This window comes from Lactuca serriola, chromosome 1 (genome assembly GCF_051521515.1).
Source record: "Lactuca serriola cultivar US96UC23 chromosome 1, Lser_US96UC23_V15, whole genome shotgun sequence".
In the NCBI taxonomy this organism is placed as follows: Eukaryota; Viridiplantae; Streptophyta; class Magnoliopsida; order Asterales; family Asteraceae; genus Lactuca; species Lactuca serriola.
In genome coordinates, this window is record NC_136408.1 from 229,464,286 (window position 1) to 229,483,817 (window position 19,532).

General features: G+C 34.0%; 1 protein-coding gene across 4 annotated transcripts; it reads left to right on the forward strand.

Annotated features, from left to right (window-relative positions):
- The first annotated feature begins 213 nt into the window (after positions 1-213).
- Positions 214-3,838, forward strand: LOC145049802 (uncharacterized). Of its 4 annotated transcripts, none has more exons than XM_078998161.1 (4): positions 214-678; positions 1,865-2,314; positions 3,022-3,316; positions 3,556-3,838. In XM_078998161.1, the coding sequence occupies exons 1-4, from the start codon at positions 217-219 to the stop codon at positions 3,567-3,569; spliced, it is 1,221 nt and encodes a 406-aa protein (XP_078854287.1). In that variant the 5' UTR covers positions 214-216; the 3' UTR covers positions 3,570-3,838. The 4 variants fall into 4 exon arrangements, with proteins under 4 accessions (XP_078854287.1, XP_078854284.1, XP_078854291.1 ...); XM_078998158.1 differs by having other exon boundaries at positions 3,593-3,838; XM_078998165.1 differs by having other exon boundaries at positions 3,022-3,169; positions 3,593-3,838.
- Positions 3,839-19,532: the final 15,694 nt, after the last annotated feature.

The following is a 19,532-nucleotide window of genomic DNA, read 5'->3' on the forward strand; positions in this document are numbered from 1 at the left end:
ACTTAAAAACCTGTAAGGGCATAAGTATTTTTACTTTTTGTGGGACCAAACACGATACAAAAACATAATATGAGGACCGTCCGAGTTAAAAAAAAATAAACTTAAGGACCAAAATTGTAGATTACTCAAAACCACAGGACCATTCGCATAATTTACTTTTATTACTTTAAGTATTTTATTATGAATCTATTTTTGTCAAAATACACTATAAATCAAATGCTAAAAAATGGCGGCTATAAGCTGGTAATTCGTGTCTCCACTAGTCCACTTTCTTCCGTTTTCATCGATCGCTTCTCGCTCCCCATGGACAATCCTCCGCAGCTTAATTCAAACCACTTTTCTATTATCGATTTGCTTGAATCCAGATCCTTCTCATGGATTTTCGTTGCAGATCACCATGACCCATGGCGAGCAACCGCCTCATGGATCCTCTTCTTCCTCCTAACATTTCTAACTCCAGTTTTCTCTCACTTTGCCTTCCAGTGCTCCGCCTGTGATTACAATCACCGTCGTCCCTTCGATTTGATCGTTCAAGTGTCCCTCTCTGTTTTCTCGACGCTCTCGTTCGTTAGTCTCTGGCGGTTTACTCGGAAGTATGGTCTCCGGCGGTTTCTGTTTCTTGATGAATTGGACGCTGTTAATGATAAAGTTCGCCGGCGGTATTCGGAGGAGCTCCATGTACGTTTCTTGATTAACTTTTGCTTTTTAATGTTGCTTATTGGGACAAGCATCACGCCATGGATAGCTTTTCCAATTTTCCCCTTTCTTTTAGGACTATTGTTTGTAATTAACATCGAATATTCACCATAAGCTAGGGGCGAGATTGTCATGTTTTTAAACTTAAGGGATAAAACTGGATTAAAAAAAAAAGGGCGTCATGACAATGATTTAGCACCTACTACTTATAAAATTTTATGTTTTGAAAACTATGTTTGAAAAGTTGTTAATATTGAAGTCAAATTATTTAATAGAAATACTAGTGTTTCTAGCAAATCCTATGGTTACAAGTGTTTTATATTTCATTTCCTGAATGTTTATCAAAAATAATTTATCCATGCAAAAAATCAATTGTAATAACTAATAAACGTCGAGTGTAAGTCGTTGAAAACAAAATTATTATATTTTTTAGTGGCTAAGAATAATACAAAATGGAGTATTTATTTAAGCAAATGGAATCTAGGAAATCTATGACTCATTTTTCCTATAAGTTTAATTGTTTAAAGTTTTAATAACTTACTAGGACTAAAAATGAAAGAAATTTGATGATAAATACATGTAGTTGTTAATTATATGTTAAGTCATTATGCTAAGTCTTGAAGGATTGACATATTTTGAAATGGATGGATTTGTTCAACCTGGACCACTACTTTCATAAGGCTGTCTCACGGGTCCAAAGTGAACCCAAGAATACATTTTGGTTGGTGAAAAGTTCACATAATTTTAAAAAACAGAAGCGTTTACGCGTTTACCTTAAGGAAAATTATGAGGAATACCAATATATTTTACTTTTGCGACTAGTATGATAATGTATGTTATCTATTATCGATAATAACAGAGTCCTTATAACTTTTTACCGATAATAACAATGTAATTTTTTTCTTACCTATGATAGCAACATGTGAATTATATTAGTTACAAATCAAGCACTGTACTTATATGTTACATATTGTAATAGTTATGAGTAGAGAATTGTAAATAAATTTTTGTTTTGTATTAGAAAAAGTGTAAGTATATTACTATTATCGATTAGATATTGCTTATTATCATTAAAGAAATATAAATATGTTGCTATAGGTGTAAAGAGAAATGTAGGTATGTTGCTATTATGAGAAAAAAAATAAAGTATCTCTCTCACCTCATGCAGAGATCTACGAAACTTCTCTATACTTTTATCCTACCATGTTTTCTCGCGGACACTATTTACAACATATGGTGGTTCATATCCGGTGGAATCAAGATACCATACTTTTACAACGTTTACTTTAGCCATGCAATGGCATGCACGTTGCACATGAGTTCTTGGTTATATCGGACATCATTATTTTTGCTTGTGTGTGTTCTTTTTAAACTCACATGTTCTTTACAAATTCTTAGGTTAGATGATTTTGCTCGAGTGTTTGACAAGTTATGTGATGTGGTTCCAATATTGGTTGAACACCTCACTATTAGAAGAAATCTTCGAGTTATAAGCCATAGGTTTCGTGTGTTCATTTTGGCTACATTGATCTTGGTTACTGCTAGTCAATTTGCTTCATTGCTTGTTACGACGGTGGATGGTTCGGTTGTTGACCTGTTCACTACCGGAGAACTTGCGGTAATTCCTATTTCTCTCTTATTAATTAGGTAGTGTTTCGTATAACAGAATAAAGAAATAAAAGAATTGGTTCATGAAAATAAATAAATAAATAAATAAATAAACTTCTTATATTCTTTAACGGAATGAAATGAACTTACCATTCTTGAAAAACATGTTTCCTTACATTTTGTTAATTTTCAATCTTCTAAAAAAAGTACGGTTTTGTTAATTAAGTATTTAGACACAGGCTTTTTTTCATTCCACCATGGAATTGAATGAAAAGTGGCAATATAACCCACTTTATTTTGTAATTCTTAGTTAAATAAATCTTTCTTTTCTAAATAACTAGAAATATATTTTATTATAATCCTATTTGGGTTGTGATTATCTTTTATTATCATTTAATGCAATGAAAAGTTGTTATATAACTCATACCGTTTATGTGATTTTGAAGGACACTTTTATTTCAAAATAACATAAAATCATGATATTAGTTGAATTGCAATTTTATCATCTAAGTTAACTCGAAAATAATTTTTTTTCATAATATTATTCGTATCGGTTGTTATAATATGCTTTTATTAAGATAAAAAAAAATTAAGATTTGATTGTATATAAAATACAGTTAAAACTATATGTTGTTTTCATATATAATATAACAAGTTTATATGAAAATCCATTTTATTTTTATATGCCAATAAAACATGATATAATGATGGGTGCAGTTATGCTCCTTTACCCTTCTGTTTGGTATGTATATATGCCAACGAAGTGCGGCAAAAATCACACACAAAGCGCAATCTTTAAGAAGCTTGGTAACCAAATGGCACATATGTGCAACCATTGATTCCTTCGTAGACATGGGCACAACGGGTGAGACTCCGAGGTCTAATATTAATCCACAAATGTCAGATTTAGATTTCGATAATGAGGTAGGAGATGGTGACGATGAACTAGACAATACAAAGTTCATCCCTGTTTATAAGCACTCGATATCATACCAGCAAAGACAAGCTTTAGGTGAATTTATTCATATTGTTACTTTATGGCCTTGTAGTTTGTTTGGCTCGACTGATCTAGTGGGACACAAATTTGCAACTTTTTATCCCGCCTAAAAATATAAGATGGGGAATAATTCGATTTTGATCTATGCAAAAGACATGATTACCCTCTTTATCCTCGGCATAAAAAGATTCCTACAAAATTTGTTAAGTCCAAACTTTATTTTGTGTGACAAACATGACCTTAATACATTACAGGACTTGACTATTAATGATGATTGATCGTGTGCTGTAGTGACGTATATCGAGAACAATGAAACTGGGATCACGGTGTACGGGTTCATGTTAGATCGGATGTCTATAAACACGGTCTTTGCAATTCAACTATCTCTTGCTTTGTGGTTGTTGGATAAAACCATTGGCTTTACATGACCATCTTAAGTGGTTTCTTGTTAGAAGCTAATCAGATTCTTATAGAAACATGAAAGGTACATGTTTATTCTTATAAGGGCAATATACATAAAAGCCTTTCTTTTTACCATTTATCAATTTACGCAGCAAAAATATATTGTGTTTTTCTTTATTACAGACTTTTTTCAAAAACGGAAAAATTAATCAAAAAATTATATTGGTTTAGCATCTATAAAACATAATTAAACAGCTAAATATATAAAATTGTGAGAGTACGTTCTGCTTTTCTATATTTTACACTTGTTGCAATATTTAGGTATGTTGGTCATGATGAATGGAATCATGAAAAAAAAATAAAACGAACAACATAATTATTTGAACAAGGAAAAGTGACAGAATATTATATATCATTATCATGTTTTTAGAAATTGAGTGCATCTTTTAAAAGGTTTTTAGAAATTGAGTGCATCTTTTAAAAGGTGTTAGTTGTATATACCACTAATCTATAGAATTTCTCAATGTACTCCCCTTTTTGTTATTTTGTTGTTTTTAAAATCATCTTTGAATATATACATATATATATATATATATATATATATATATATATATATATATATTTTGTTGTCTTTTATTAATTATTATTATTATTATTATATAGATTAAATTGTGAGTTTCCCTTGTGAATAGTCATGTTTTCCACCTTTGCCATATTATTTTGAGTTTTTTACAACTTTACTCACATACATTGGTTGTTGCCTACTTCTAAAAACTCAACTCTTATAAAAATAAATATGTGAACTTACATCATTTAAATGCCAGAATATTACTAATTTTCAATTACTTTCCATTTAATTAAATACAAAGAAAAAGAGTAAATTACAGAAATAGCCCTTGTGGTTTGGTCGAATTCGTAGTTTTGGTCCATGAGTTTAAATTTTGATAGGTTATAAACCTACGATTTGTGAATATTACATTATAGGTCCTTGCATCATATAAAAAGACCAAATTACCCTTTCTTTATTTATTCTTTCTCTCTCTCTCTCTCTCTCTCTCTCTCTATATATATATATATATATATATATATATATATATATATATATATATATATATATATAGTAATGTCCCAATTTAAGGCCAAGAATTTTGATTTTTATATTAATAAATCCATTATCCAAAACAATATCATAAACCATAGTGAACCTAGAGTATGACAATAAAATTCCAAATGCATCAAAGTTATATAAAATGCGGAATAACGTGGTGTGTGCAATGCAGTCATCCCGAACTCTTCCTTTTTGAAATTGAGGTACCTGAAACATAAACTAAAAATCTTAAGCACAATGCTTAGTGAGTTTCCCAAGATACCACATACCATACATATCAAACATATAACGGGCCCCGTCCGACATCGAGCCTCGTTCGGTATACAGATCAGTCATCGGGCCCCGTCTGGTATACATATAAACATATAAACATACAAACGCATGCAATAATCACAAAGATAAATAGCATACACATAGTCACTATGCCCCATTCTATAAACATATACACATAACACATGCAAGAGTAATGCAGACAACTAGCATACTAACATATCAAACCATGGGTCGAGGTTAGTGCCTTCGACCCACTGAACACAGTGAGGAAACTCACTTCGATCAGAGATAACCGAGACACACATGTTGCTACTACCGAAATCCTTACACTGAATATAATCAACAATGTCTTGATTAATAATTGGGTCTTAATCCAAAAATAAGAATCTAGATCAGTTGTCCAACATCCAATGTAAAAGACCATTTTACCCTTTTTCCTACTTGGCCCAAATCAAGGCCCAGTGTTGTAAAACTCACCAAGTTAGCCAATTACTCATTCGAGTTCTCGATACTCGGCCCCTTACCGATGCGAGTTACAGAATCACGAGTACTCCCCGATCGACCCCTTACTAAACTAAACATTGTTGTAAAACTCGGTCAACTCGGTGATTAATATGTATAATATACTTAATGATTTATTATTTAACACACCCATGTGATTATTACTATATATATATATATATATATATATATATATATATATATATATATATATATATATATATAGAGAGAGAGAGAGAGAAGAGTTATATGGAAAATGAATGATTAGGGCAACACATATTTGAACCAATGAAAACATGACAACACATTACTTTCACAATAACTTCCACAATACATTACTTGTGAAGGAAGAAATGGACACGTGTCATTTGATTATTGGTTCCGGTAGATGTTGCCCTAGTTATTTGTTTTCCATAGAACTCATTCATATATACATACATATGTATATATATATATACATATGTATGTATATATATATATATATATATATATCTTAAATTATCAGTAATTATTCACGAAGTGAGACCATTATCTGTTTTTTAGTTTTTGTGTATTCATATTTATCTAATTTTGTCATATAATTCAATCAATTTATGATTTTAACTTATGATTTTGACATATATAATTTCATTAAAAATATTTCACATGAATTACCAAATCTGAGTACTCTTGAGTACTCGCTACTCGGTAGTCGGCCGAACACGTACATAGTAACGAGTTCTACAACCTTGTCAAGGCCTAACCCAATACTTCCAAAAGCCGAAACTCCTAAATGGCACCTAAAGCCCAATATGGCTAAATCTAAGAAGGTCCAATAGTTAACAATAGCCCAAAGTCCAGAAATTATCCATAAGAATTAAGGGGGCCAAGCCCAAGCGAAACATAGCCCAAAAAAACCAAACTCATAATTCATGTGGCCCACAACCTGGAATATGCTCTACGTACCAAGCTCATACACCATGCATATGCAATTGATCCGAAAATGGTCTTGCAACCCCGTACACTCAGCGTACCCAGGAGTACCCCCCCATGTACTGGCCTGATCTCAACCCTTGGCCAAACGACTTATTCACTTCAGAATTTATTATCCAATTTACACAATAACATCTTATCAAGGTCCTAACCCACAAAGTCGAAGATTTTAAGCCCTTGCATAGCTAACCACACCCCAAGGTCCAATTCTAGCATCTTAACTCCATTAAGAGAAACATCAACCTTGCATGGTTGCACAAAACCCATCAAGTTATCATTTTTATGAACAAAGGACCTCAAAAAAGCCTACATCTATCATCCCATGTTGCTGGAGTAGCCCATACACACAAACAAAGCTTAAAGGACCCAAAATGCATAAACAAGGCCCTAAACTATATCTTGCATAAGAAATCATAAGATGGGGGAATGAGTCGTTCTTGATCTGTGCAAAAGACATGACTACCCTCTTTATCCTCGACATAAAAACATTCCTAGAAAATTTGTTAAGTCTAAACTTTATTTTGTGTGACAAACATGACCTTAATACATTAGAGGACTTGACTATTAATGATGATTGATTATGTGTTGTAGTGCGACACAGCCCGGCATTTCCAGACAGGAAATGAGATACGAGCTGACCTTTACTTGTAGCTTGTGTTGCTATCCTAAAAAGCATTATATGACCATGTTGCCTTCAGACATTCCATAGTTTGGCAACTAAGAGGTAGGACCCTATTAGAGCCCATTATTACAGGGGTTATAAGGCTCAAATAGACACTCTGAATAGGTCTAGAAACCGTATAGTTGTAGCCTCTCCGGAACACCAACCCATACACCTATAGGGGAAAGGGCTGCCCTCCCTCCACTTTACCTCCCCTTTATGTAAGGAAGTGGGAATTAGCCAATTATGGGATTCTTCCCAACTCCTTTACAGGGTAAGGGGCCATCATCGGTTAGTATATATTTTGTCTTTTTGTTGTCGTTTTGTTGTCATTTATTAATTATTATTATTATTATTATTATTATTATTATTATTATTATTAAATTGTGATTTTCCTTTGTGAATGGTCATGTTTTCCACCTTTGCCACATTATTTTGAGCTTTTTACAACTTTAGTTCCTTACATTGGTTGTTACCTACTTCTAGAAACCCAACTTCTTATAAAAGTAAATATGTGAACTTACATCATTTAAATGCAAAACAATACTATTTTTCAATTACTTTCCATTTAATAAATACAAAGAAAACAAGTAAATTATAGAAATGGTCCCTGTAGCTTAGTCGAATTCATAGTTTTTGTCCAAAAAGTTAAATTTTGATAGGTTACATCCCTATGATTTGTGAATATTACATTACAAGTCCTTGCACCATATAAAAAGACCAAATTACCCTTTATTTCTTTTTCTTTTTCTTTTAACAATATATATATATATATATATATATATATATATATATATATAGTAACGTCCCGATTTAAGACCAAGAATTTCGATTTTTATATTAATAAATCCATTATCCAAAACAATATCATAAACCATAGTGAACTTAGAGTATGACAATAAACATCCAAATACATCAACATTATATAAAATATGGAGAAATGTGGTGTGTGCAATGCAGTCATCCTGAGCTCCTCCTTTTTGAAATCGAGGTACCTGAAACATAAACTAAAAATCTTAAGCACAAACCTTAGTGAGTTCCCCAAGATACCACATACCATACATATCAAACATATAATGGGCCCCGCCTGGCATCGATCCTCGTTCGGTATACAGATCAGTCATCGTGCCCCACCTGATATACATATAAACATATAAACATATAATCATACAAACACGTGCAATGATCACAAAGATAAATAGCATACATATAGTCATCGGGGCCCATTCATTAAACATATACACATAACACATGCAAGAGTCACGCATACAACTAGCATATTAACGTATCAAACCATGGGCCGGCATTGGTGCCTTAGGCCCACTGAACACAGTGGGAAACTCACTTTGATCAGAGATAATCGAGACACACGTGTTGCTACTACCGAAATCCTTACATTGAACATAAATCAACAATGTCCTAATTGATAATTAGATCTTAATCCAAAAACAAGAATATAGATCTCTTGCCCAACATCCAGGGTAAAAGACCATTTTACTCTTTTTCCTACTTAGCCCAATCCAAGGCTCAATGTTGTAAAACTCGCCCGAGTTGGCTGATTTCTCCTTCGAGTACTCACTACTCGGCCCCTTACCAAGGCGATTTACAGAATCCCGAGTACTCTCCGATCGGCCCCTTACTAAACTAAAACAATGTTGTAAGACTCTGTCAACTCGGTGATTAATATGTATAACATACTTAATAATTTATCATTTAACACCCAAACATGTGATTATTAATATATATATATATATATATATATATATATATATATATATATATATATATATCTTAAATTTTCAGTAATTATTCACGAAGTGAGACCATTATATGTTTTTTTTTAGTTTTTGTGTATTCACATGTATCTAATTTTGTTATATATTTCAATCAATTTATGATTTGAACTTATGATTTTGACATATATAATTTCCCAAAAAATCTTTATACATGAACTACCAAATCCGAGTACTCAAGAGTACTCCCGAGTACTCGCTACTCGGTAGTCAGCGGTACAGGCACTAAGTAATGAGTTTTACAACCTTGCCAAGGCCCAACCCAATTGTTCCAAATGCGTAAACTCCTAAATGGCACCCAAAGCCCAATATGGCCCAATATAAGAAGGTCCATTATCCATTAATAGACCAAAGTCCATAAATTATCCATAGGAGTTAAGGGGGCCAAGCCTTGTGTATGTATTTGATCCGGAAATGAGCTTGCACCCCAGTACGCTCAGCGTACCCAGGAGTACACCCTGCGTACTGGCATGATCTCAACCCTTGGCCAAACGACTTGTTCACTTCGGAACTTATTATCCAATTCACAAAATAACATCATATCAAGGTCCTAACCCATAAAGTCAAAGACTTTAAGACCCTGCACAACTAACCACCCCCCACGGTCCAATTCTAGCATCTTAACTCCATTAAGAGAAACATCTACCTTGCATGGTTGCACAAAACCCATCAAGTTATCATATTTATGAACAAAGGACCTCAAAAAAGCCTAGATGTATCATCCCAAGTTGATGGAGTAGCCCATACTCCAAAAAAAAGCTTAAAGGACCCAAAACGCAAAAACAAGGCCCAAAAAAAGACTTGACTACCCTCTTTATCCTCGGCATAAAAAAATTCCTACAAAATTTGTTAAGTCCAAACTTTATTTTGTGTGACAAACATGACCTTAATACATTATAGGAATTGACTATTAATGATGATTGATCATAGATGTAGTGACGTATATCGAGAACAATTAAACTGGGATCACGGTGTACGGGTTCATGTTAGATCGGATGTCTGTAAACACGGTCTTTGCAATTCAATTGTCTCTTGCTTTGTGGTTATTGGATAAAACCATTGGCTTTACATGGCCATCTTAAGTGGTTTCTTGTTAGAAGCTAATCAGATTCTTATAGAAACATGAAAGGTACATGTTTATTCTTATAAAGGCAATATACATAAAAGCCTTTTATTTTACCATTTATCGATTTACCCAACTAAAATGATAAAATAGTAAAAATATATTGTGTTTTTCTTTATTAAAAAAAATTTCAAAAACAGGAAAATTCCTCAAAAAATTATATTGGTTTAGTCTCTAGAAAACATAGTTAAACAGCTAAATATATAAAATTGTGAGAGTACGTTTTGCGTTTCTATGTTTTACATTTCTTGTAATATCTAGGTATGTTTTCATGATGGAATGGAATCATGATAAAAGTTAAAACGATAAACATAATTAATTGACCAAGGAAAAGTAACGGAATATTACATATCATTACCATGTTTTTAGAAATGGAATGCGTCGTTTAAAACACTAATGCATAGAATTTCTCAATGTACTCCTCTTTTTGTTATTTTGTTATTTTTAAAATTAATTTTTCTAGCTTATTGTTCCTGATGCTTATCCGGAAATAATGAGTGTGCCCGACATTTCATGACAGGAAATGAGATACGAGCTGACCCTTACTTGTAGCTTGTCTTGCTCTCCTAAAAAGCATTCTATGACCACGCGGCCTTCATACATTCCGTATTTTGGCAACTAAGAGGTAGGAACCTATTAGAGCCTATTATAACATGGGTTATAAGGCTCAAATAGACACTCTGAAAAGGTTTAGAAACTATATAGATGTAACCTCTCTGAAACAGCAACCCATACACCTACATGGGAGAGGCCAAATCTCCTTCCACTTCGCCTCCCCTGTATGTAAGGAAATGGGAATTAGCCAATTATGGGCTTCTTCCCAAGTCATTTACAGGGTATGGAGCAAGCATCGGTGATTATATATTTTGTCTTTTGTTGTCCTTTGTTGTATTATTATTATTATTATTATTATTATTATATAGATTAAATTGTGAGTTTCCTTTGTGAATAGTCATGTTTTCCACCTTTGCCACATTATTTTGAGTTTTTTACAACTTTACTCATTTACATTTGTTGTTGCATACTTCTAGAAACCCAACTTATTACAAAAATAAATATGTGAACTTACATCATTTAAATGGCAGAACATTAATAATTTTCAATTACTTTCCATTTAGTTAAATACAAAGAAAAAAGAGTAAATTACAGATATGGTCCCTATGGTTTGGTCGAATTCATAGTTTTTGTCCATAAGTTTAAATTTTGATAGGTTACATCCTTGTGGTTTGTGAATATTACATTACAGGTCCTTGCACCATATAAAAAGACCAAATTACCCTATCTTTCTTGTTTCTTTTTCTGTTAACAATATATATATATATATATATATATATATATATATATATACACACACACACACACATATAAATATATATATATATATATATATATATATATATATATATATATATATTGTAACGTCCTGATTTAAGACCAAGAATTTCGATTTTTATATTAATAAATCCATTATCCAAAACAATATCATAAACCATAGTAAACTTAGAGTATGACAATAAACATCCAAATACATCAAAGTTATATAAAATGCAGAACAATGTGGTGTGTGTAATGTAGTTATCCCAAACTCTTCCTTTTTCAAATCGAGGTACCTAAAACATAAACTAAAAATCGTAACAACAAAGCTTAGTGAGTTCTCGGAGATACCACATACCATATATATGAAACATATAATGGGCACTGTCCGACATCAAGCCTCATCCAGTATACAGATCTGCCACTCATCGAGACCCGCCCGGTATACATATAAACATATAAACATATAATCATACAAACACAAGCAATAATCACAAAGATAAATAACATGCATATAGTCATCAGGCCCCGTTCAGTAAACATATACAAATAACACATGCATGAGTCACGCAAACAACTAGCATACTAACATATCAAACCATGGGTCAATATTGGTGCCTTCAACCCACTGAACAAAGTGAGGAAACTCATTTCGATCAGAGATAACAAAGGCACAAGAGTTGCTACTACCGAAATCCTTACACTGAACATAAATCAACAACGTCCTAATTAATAATTGGGTCTTAATCTAAAAAGAAGAATATTGATCACTTGCCCAACATCCAGGGTAAAAGACCATTTTACGCTTCTTCCTACTTGGCCCAAACCATGGCCCGGTGTTGTAAAACTCGCCGAGTTGGCTGATTACTATTTCGAGTAATCGCTACTTGGCCCCTAACCAAGGCGAGTTACAAAATCCCAAGTACTCCCCTAGCGGCCCCTTACTGAACTAAGTAGTGTTGTAAACTCGGTGATTAATATGTATAATATAATTAATGATTTATCATTTAAGACACATACATGTGATTATTACTATATATATATATATATATATATATATATATATATATATATATATATATATATATATATATATATATAATTTTTTCAGTAATTATTCACAAAGTGAGACCATTATGTGTTTTTTTAGTTTTTGTGTATTCACATGTATCTAATTTTGTTATATATTTCAATCAATTTACGATTTTAACTTATGATTTTGACATAAATAATTTTCCTAAAAATATTTCACATGAATTATCAAATCCGAGTACTCTAAAGTACTCCCGAGTACTCGCTTCTCGATAGTCGGTCGAACAGGTACTGAGTAATGAGTTCTACAACCTTGCCAAGGCCCAACCCAATTGTTCCAAAAGCCCAAACTCCTAACTGGCACCCAAAGCTCAATATGGCCCAATCTAAGAAGATCTAATATCCAATAATAGCCCAAAGTCCAGAAATTATCCATTGGAGTTAAGGGGGCCAAGCCAAAGCGAAACATAGCCCAAAAAAAACCATGCCCATAATTCATTCGGCCTACAACCTAGCATACACTCGGCATACCAAGCTCATACGCCCTGCGTTCAATTGATCCGGAAAGGGGCTTGCACCCCAATACACTCAGCGTACCCATGAGTACGCCCCGCGTACTGGCCTGATCTCAACCCTTGGCCAAACGACCTATTCACTTCAGAACTTATTATCCAATTCACAAAATAACATCATATCAAGGTCCTAGCCAACAAAGTGAAAGAATTTAAGCGCTTGCATCGCTAACCACACCCCAAGGTCCAATTCTAGCATCTTAACTCCATTAAGATAAATATCAACCTTGTATGGTTGCAAAAAACCGATCAAGTTATCATTTTTATTAACAAAGGACCTCAAAAAAGTCTAGATCTATCATCCCAAGTTATGAACTTTGACATGGGAAATATTTATGTATGTTTTGTATGAACTTTTAAAAATGAAAATTTTGTTTTGAAAATTTAGAGCGTTACACATTGATATGACAGGAGAGTTTTGATATGATGCCTCACAGCAACACAAAATTTAACCATTTGTTTTGGTTTCACTCTTCTATTAAAGTTCACATCTGTTTCAATCATGCTCAACCTCTAGGGTAATTACATTTATCTAAGAATAAGATATGTTTTCTGAAAATAGCTAAAATAGACTAATATATGATTTTGTTTGCTTATACAACAATAACCGCAGGTGGGCATTTGCTAACTATAGTCACAATGAGCATATTATCTTGATGCTTCCTTTCTTCTCATTCTTCTGATATCAGGGCAGATGACCTTTCCTCTAAATATGGTCAACATAAATTATCCCGATAGTTGTATGGAAGGGTTTTTTTAACCAAAACATCCTAAAGAATGGAACATAGCAGACTGATTGAATGGTTGTAAGTTCCAAAGTACTTTAGAAAACTTATAAGAGTTACCTTTAATGTATTATGCTTTGTGAGTAATAGATAATTTGTGTATAATGTTATTAAGTTGTACTACATGGGTGTTTCAGAAAACATGTCCCTTAATAGTCATTATAAGTGTACTTATTCTGTTGTTATGCTACCTATAGAAGTGACATGAGTTATTAATCTAGAGCTGAATTTGTTAGCGTGTCTATATGAGCCAAGGCTAAATATAACTTCTCAATTGACAATAAGCTTGGACAATGTGGCTTTGTTCCTGTTTACAAGGTAACTTCTTGCATGGAATTATTCCCAATCAGAACACCAATACTTGTTTGATACCACAAAATATTCCCAAATTTTAAATCATGATATATATGAAAAAAGTTACAAAAATACTACAAACACATAAATAATCTTAAGAATTTTATGAGAAGCCAAAAAGTAACATATAAGAACTCATTTTCTACAAGAATATTTGTTTTTATATATAAAATATATATATATATATATATATATATATATATATATATATAGAAAAATAGAAGCCAGAACTGACAGATACAAGTCCAGTGTTTCAGACCTCTAAAAGAAGCATTCACAATCGATCTAGGGTGAGTTTGTTGATGCTTAAATGAAGTATGCACGCTTTCCATGGAACATGTTTTTTTATGAATATTACATAAATGAAGGCAATTTGGAATTTCTTAGAATCACGAACCATTTGGTGTACATAAGAAGCTAAGAATTTTTAATTAATTACGAAATACATGTTGCGTTTATGATATAACCCGCAACGTTTGCCTTGACATGACAACTTGCCTATTGAACTACAATCTTAGGGAAATAAGAAAAGATCTAACAGAAAATTTGGATTCTTTTTTCTTCTCTCTTATCAGGTATTTCTTGGCACACTAGATTAGAGGTACAATGTTTTGTTATTTTCAATCATTTTTTGTACACTTTTTAAATTAAACCATAGGATATAAAGACTATATGATGTATATGGACAATTGAATTAGATAGTCATACTCTCTTCCAGTAATTGATGCAACATTTGTCATTGTATTAAACTTGCTGATAAATACTAAAATTATAAAAAAAAAATCCTAGTACCATGAGTTTTTGGTTGAACATGAAGAGGGAGCAAAAATAAATGCAAGAATTAGTAATTACTTACATTATTGTAATGCAAAAAATAGTTGGGTTTCATAATTTAAGCATTAAACATTAATCTGTGAAAATACACTACCAATGAAATTATTTGCATCCACAACTTTATGGAATAATATACTTATAAGTTATGCAATGGTTTCAGTCCAAACCTTTTTTGTCGAGTGAAACTCAAATATCACTTGAAAAAGCAAAAAAATAAAAGACGAAAAGTATTAAATAAATTCTATTAGCAACACAAAAATGTAATATAAGTTTTATAAATCATTTTTATTTTAGAAAATTTTTTTCACTTGTTTTCTTATTAAAGCATTGTACTTTTCAAGAATATCGTTATAGTTACATATGTTTTCCAAAGTATGATGTCGCTGTGTATGAATGTATGTGTATGTTTTTATTATTATAACATTGTACTTTGCCTTTTTGTTCTTTTGACTATTACATGATCTTTTTTTTTGGTATTTTGCAGGTGAATCTGGTGAAAACAACTTTAAAAGTGGGCTTATGTCTTGTCTTTTCTATACATATGTATTGAACTTATAATAGTAAGTTTACGCATATTTCTAATCATGTTACTTGAAATATGCCAACACTTTCAGAATCGAACAAGAATCACATATGCCTTGTACTAAAAATGAAAAATATTTTTTTAAAGACAAGATTGTTTGTATTCTTTTCTTTGTATGTTGTAACGCCCGCATAACTGAGCTAGTCAATTTAGACGCAATAGGGGTCGAGTTATAACGAGGAAGTTATGACCCGACGAAGTTTCACGACGGAACCGGCACGACACCGGGAAGCGTAAATAATGTATTTACAATAGATCGAGATTTAGCCTTGGCGATCTAAACTAAAGACGTAGAATACGGTAAACCGAGAGCGTCCATAAAAAGAACGCCCAAATCTGACTTCGTATGAAGAAGTTATGATTTTTCGAAGTTTCGGATTAGCAGTGTACAACCCGAAATTCGAATAATAAATCGAGCGGTTTTTAGCCGACACGACCTAAAGGAGAATTGAATATCTCGTTAAGAGTAGCATAATGAGAAAAAGATGGGTGAAAACGGACGCCGGATGAAGAAGTTATGAATTTTTAACGGACCAATCCTGTCCCGGCCTGTTTATAATATAACTTTTAAAATAAAATCATAATTAGCCGACGAAGTCTAAACGAAAGTTGTAGAGTACGTTCCCGCCTACGCGTGGATATAAAAAACGTCGAAAACGGAGAACGTATGCAAAAATTGTGATTTTTAGAAATCGGGAAGGAAAATTGTGAAATCTGCAAGGAAGTGGTGACATGGCCAAATCCCAGCCGTTGCTTGCTGAGCACGACCTCGCATCCGATGATCGCCACGTAGTCTCACATTACGCCCCGCGTCTGAAGCTTGGTACGCCCGGCGTACTTGATCTTGTCCGGGTCCGAGAGTGGATGCAAGCCAGCAGGTGCGAGCTGGCATCCTTATCTGAGGAACGCCCAGCGTAGCCAAGGACTACGCCCAGCGTAATTTGAGGCCTCGCTGGGTATAAAAGGGGGGCGAGGGTTCCGACTTTTTCACACATTTCTCACTTCTCTCGCTAGTTCCTTTCTCTCTCTAACTCCCCTAAACCCTCCTAAACCCTAGATAAAACCCCTAGCACCCGAGGCTCCCGGAGTCAAGAGAAAAAGGGTCTTTCGATTTTGGAGACGCTGCTCCGACCAAATCCCGGTTTTCTTTAAAATCCATTGTAAGTGAGCTATGCTTACGCAACTTTTAATATAGCTTTCAAATAATTATAGTAATGTTATTAGGTCCTTCAAAATAATTATTTGGGCTATCATTATGAGTTATATTGAGTGTTATTTAACGCTTATATAATAGTAATAATAGTCAGACTATTAATTTATCGTGGTTATCGTTAGACTAAACCCTAGTGGTGTTGATACTAGGTTTTGTCGAGGGAAATTGTTTTGAGATAATGAAGTGCTGTCCGAGTGCCGAGTCACCACCTTATCAGGTGAGTGCATAGTTACTTTCATCTTACACATAGATATGAAGTATTTTATATAAATTACTTGCTATGTGTGCATATTACCTGAGTACTTGCTGTCTATGCTGGATGAATGATTTTATACACGTTTTAAATTATTTAAATTGTATATGTATTTTATATCTACGAAAATGTTGGGGTAAGACATGGGTAGATGTAATAGATGAAATATGAGTTGGAGGATGAGTTGAGAGGTGAAATAGACTGTGAGGTGAGGGTGTGAGAGGTGGACGATGTGAGAAGCCTTTTTCCCAAATGATGGCCCCGTCATTCAGCAGAGTATGGATGACACCCACAGACTATTTTAGACAGTCCAGTGGAACACTACCAGGCTCGCAACCTGTAGGTGTTGTGAACGATATGTTTACCGTTGTACTCTAAAAACCCATTGATATGTATTGCGAGTGGACTCTCGAAAACGATATTGTCAATAAAACCATGGCAGATGCGCCTAAAGGACTCTACCGGCAGAAGCGCCTAATACAGAACCTCATAACCCCGGCAGATGCGCCTAAAAGGACTATTCCGGCAGATGCGCCCCATAGAGAATGTCACAATTTTGGCAGCTACGCCTAAGTGACAGAACTAGCAGTTGTGCTTGACAGATGTGTCATTTACAACGATGGAATTTGTACCTATTCCTTAGGATACTCCTTAGGAATGAATAAACAAGAAATAGCTTATTCTTAGGGTAGATCCTTAAGAATAAAGAAGATAATGGGGATGTGTAATTGGGTTAACTGTTTGATGATTAAACATAATAATTATATTATTGTGGGTTGAAAACCCTATGTACTCAACCTGTTTCCCAACCCGACCCACTCAGTTTATTTATATCACAGGTGTCGATATGAAGTGACATTACACTGAGAGATTAAAGTGGTGTAGATCACTAGTATAAATAAATGTAAGTTCCGTTTATGCTTATGTTCCTATTTGACAATGACATCTCAAACGTTTTAAAATGAATAAAATACGTTTCTTCGAAAATGTTTTGATAACGTATTTATCGTATTTTTCTGGGAACAAATTCCCAACATTTTTGTGAAAAGAAGTACTCTGATTTTTTTTATAAAGCATAAACAAAATCGGTCTTTTCTGGCCGTGAAAATGGGAATGTCACAGTTGGTATCAGAGCATTAGTTTAAGCGAACTAGGAATATGGATTTATTTCTAGACTTAAACTTAGCAAGCTAAGCGATGATTGTGAGGTGTGAGCACTAGCTTATTTTAGGAATAGTGCCTAAAATGCTTTTATGTGCTAAATGTTTGTGCCAGATATGTTGTTATTTGTTCGGATCTATGGTATTGCCGATCGGATCTGGAAACCTTATTTTTTTAGGATTCTAAGCGTTTAACTATGATCTTAGAACTAGCATATAAACGTTTCGGAGTGATAAGGATGATTTAAATGTCTATCCTAAATAAAGATCTAGATTCACCTTATTCGGTGTATAGATCAAGATGGCAAGGACCCATAGAGGAAACGTAAACGCAAATGGAAATAGGAACCAACCCCCTCAACCTCCAGTTATACAGCAAATACCTGTTGTCGAAGAAGTGGCGCCTGAGCCAATATCGATGGCCAGGGTGCAGGCCATGATCCAGATGATGTTGAATCACCAAATTTAGGAAACAAGGCGTTTACTTCGACAGAACCGAGAAGAACTTACGATACCAATTGAACAGCCCGAGCTGAATGATGGGCAGTCAGAAGGAGGAAACTACAGTGGGACTGTTGGTCAAGCCAACCCACCAATAGTTAGGCGAAACCATCAGGATGGAGGAAATGACGGACGTGGATGCAAATACAAGTATCTCATGGCATCCAAACCACCGAGTCTATCCGGAAGCCCGACGCCGGTGGAGGTCTTGAACTGGATCTCCGAGATGGAGACGATGTTTGAGATTTGCGAGTGTAGCAACAGGCAAAAGACCTCTCTTGCGGTTCCTCTGTTGAAATCTGGAGTACTAAGCTGGTGGAAGCTACTAGCCGATTCGATGCCTAAAGGAGAAGCGAGCAAGATGTCATGGGAAGATTTTCTGGTGCAGTTAAAGATGCAGTACTGCTCTGAGCAGGATCTTCTAAAGATCAACAATGAGTTCCAGAATCTAAAGAAGGGAAGGATGAGTGTCATCGAGTATGCTGCAAGTTTTACGGAGAAAATGAAGCTTGTTCCTTACCTAGTTCCAACTGAGCTCTCCACGGTCAACAAGTTTGCCAATGGATTACCAGCAGACTTTAGACCAATGGTCAAGCAAGCAACTACTTTGAAAGGAGCCATCTGGGCAACCAGGAATGTTGAAACCCAGATTAGGGAAAAGGGTCTGGAGAGAGATGAAGTTGGCGAGAAAAGGAAGCATGAAGGATCTTCAAAGTCCAATAAAGAAAGGAAATTCTCAAAGACTGAAGAAGGAGGAGGAGGAGGTGAAGCCAAGTGGTGCGAAAAGTGTAAAAAGA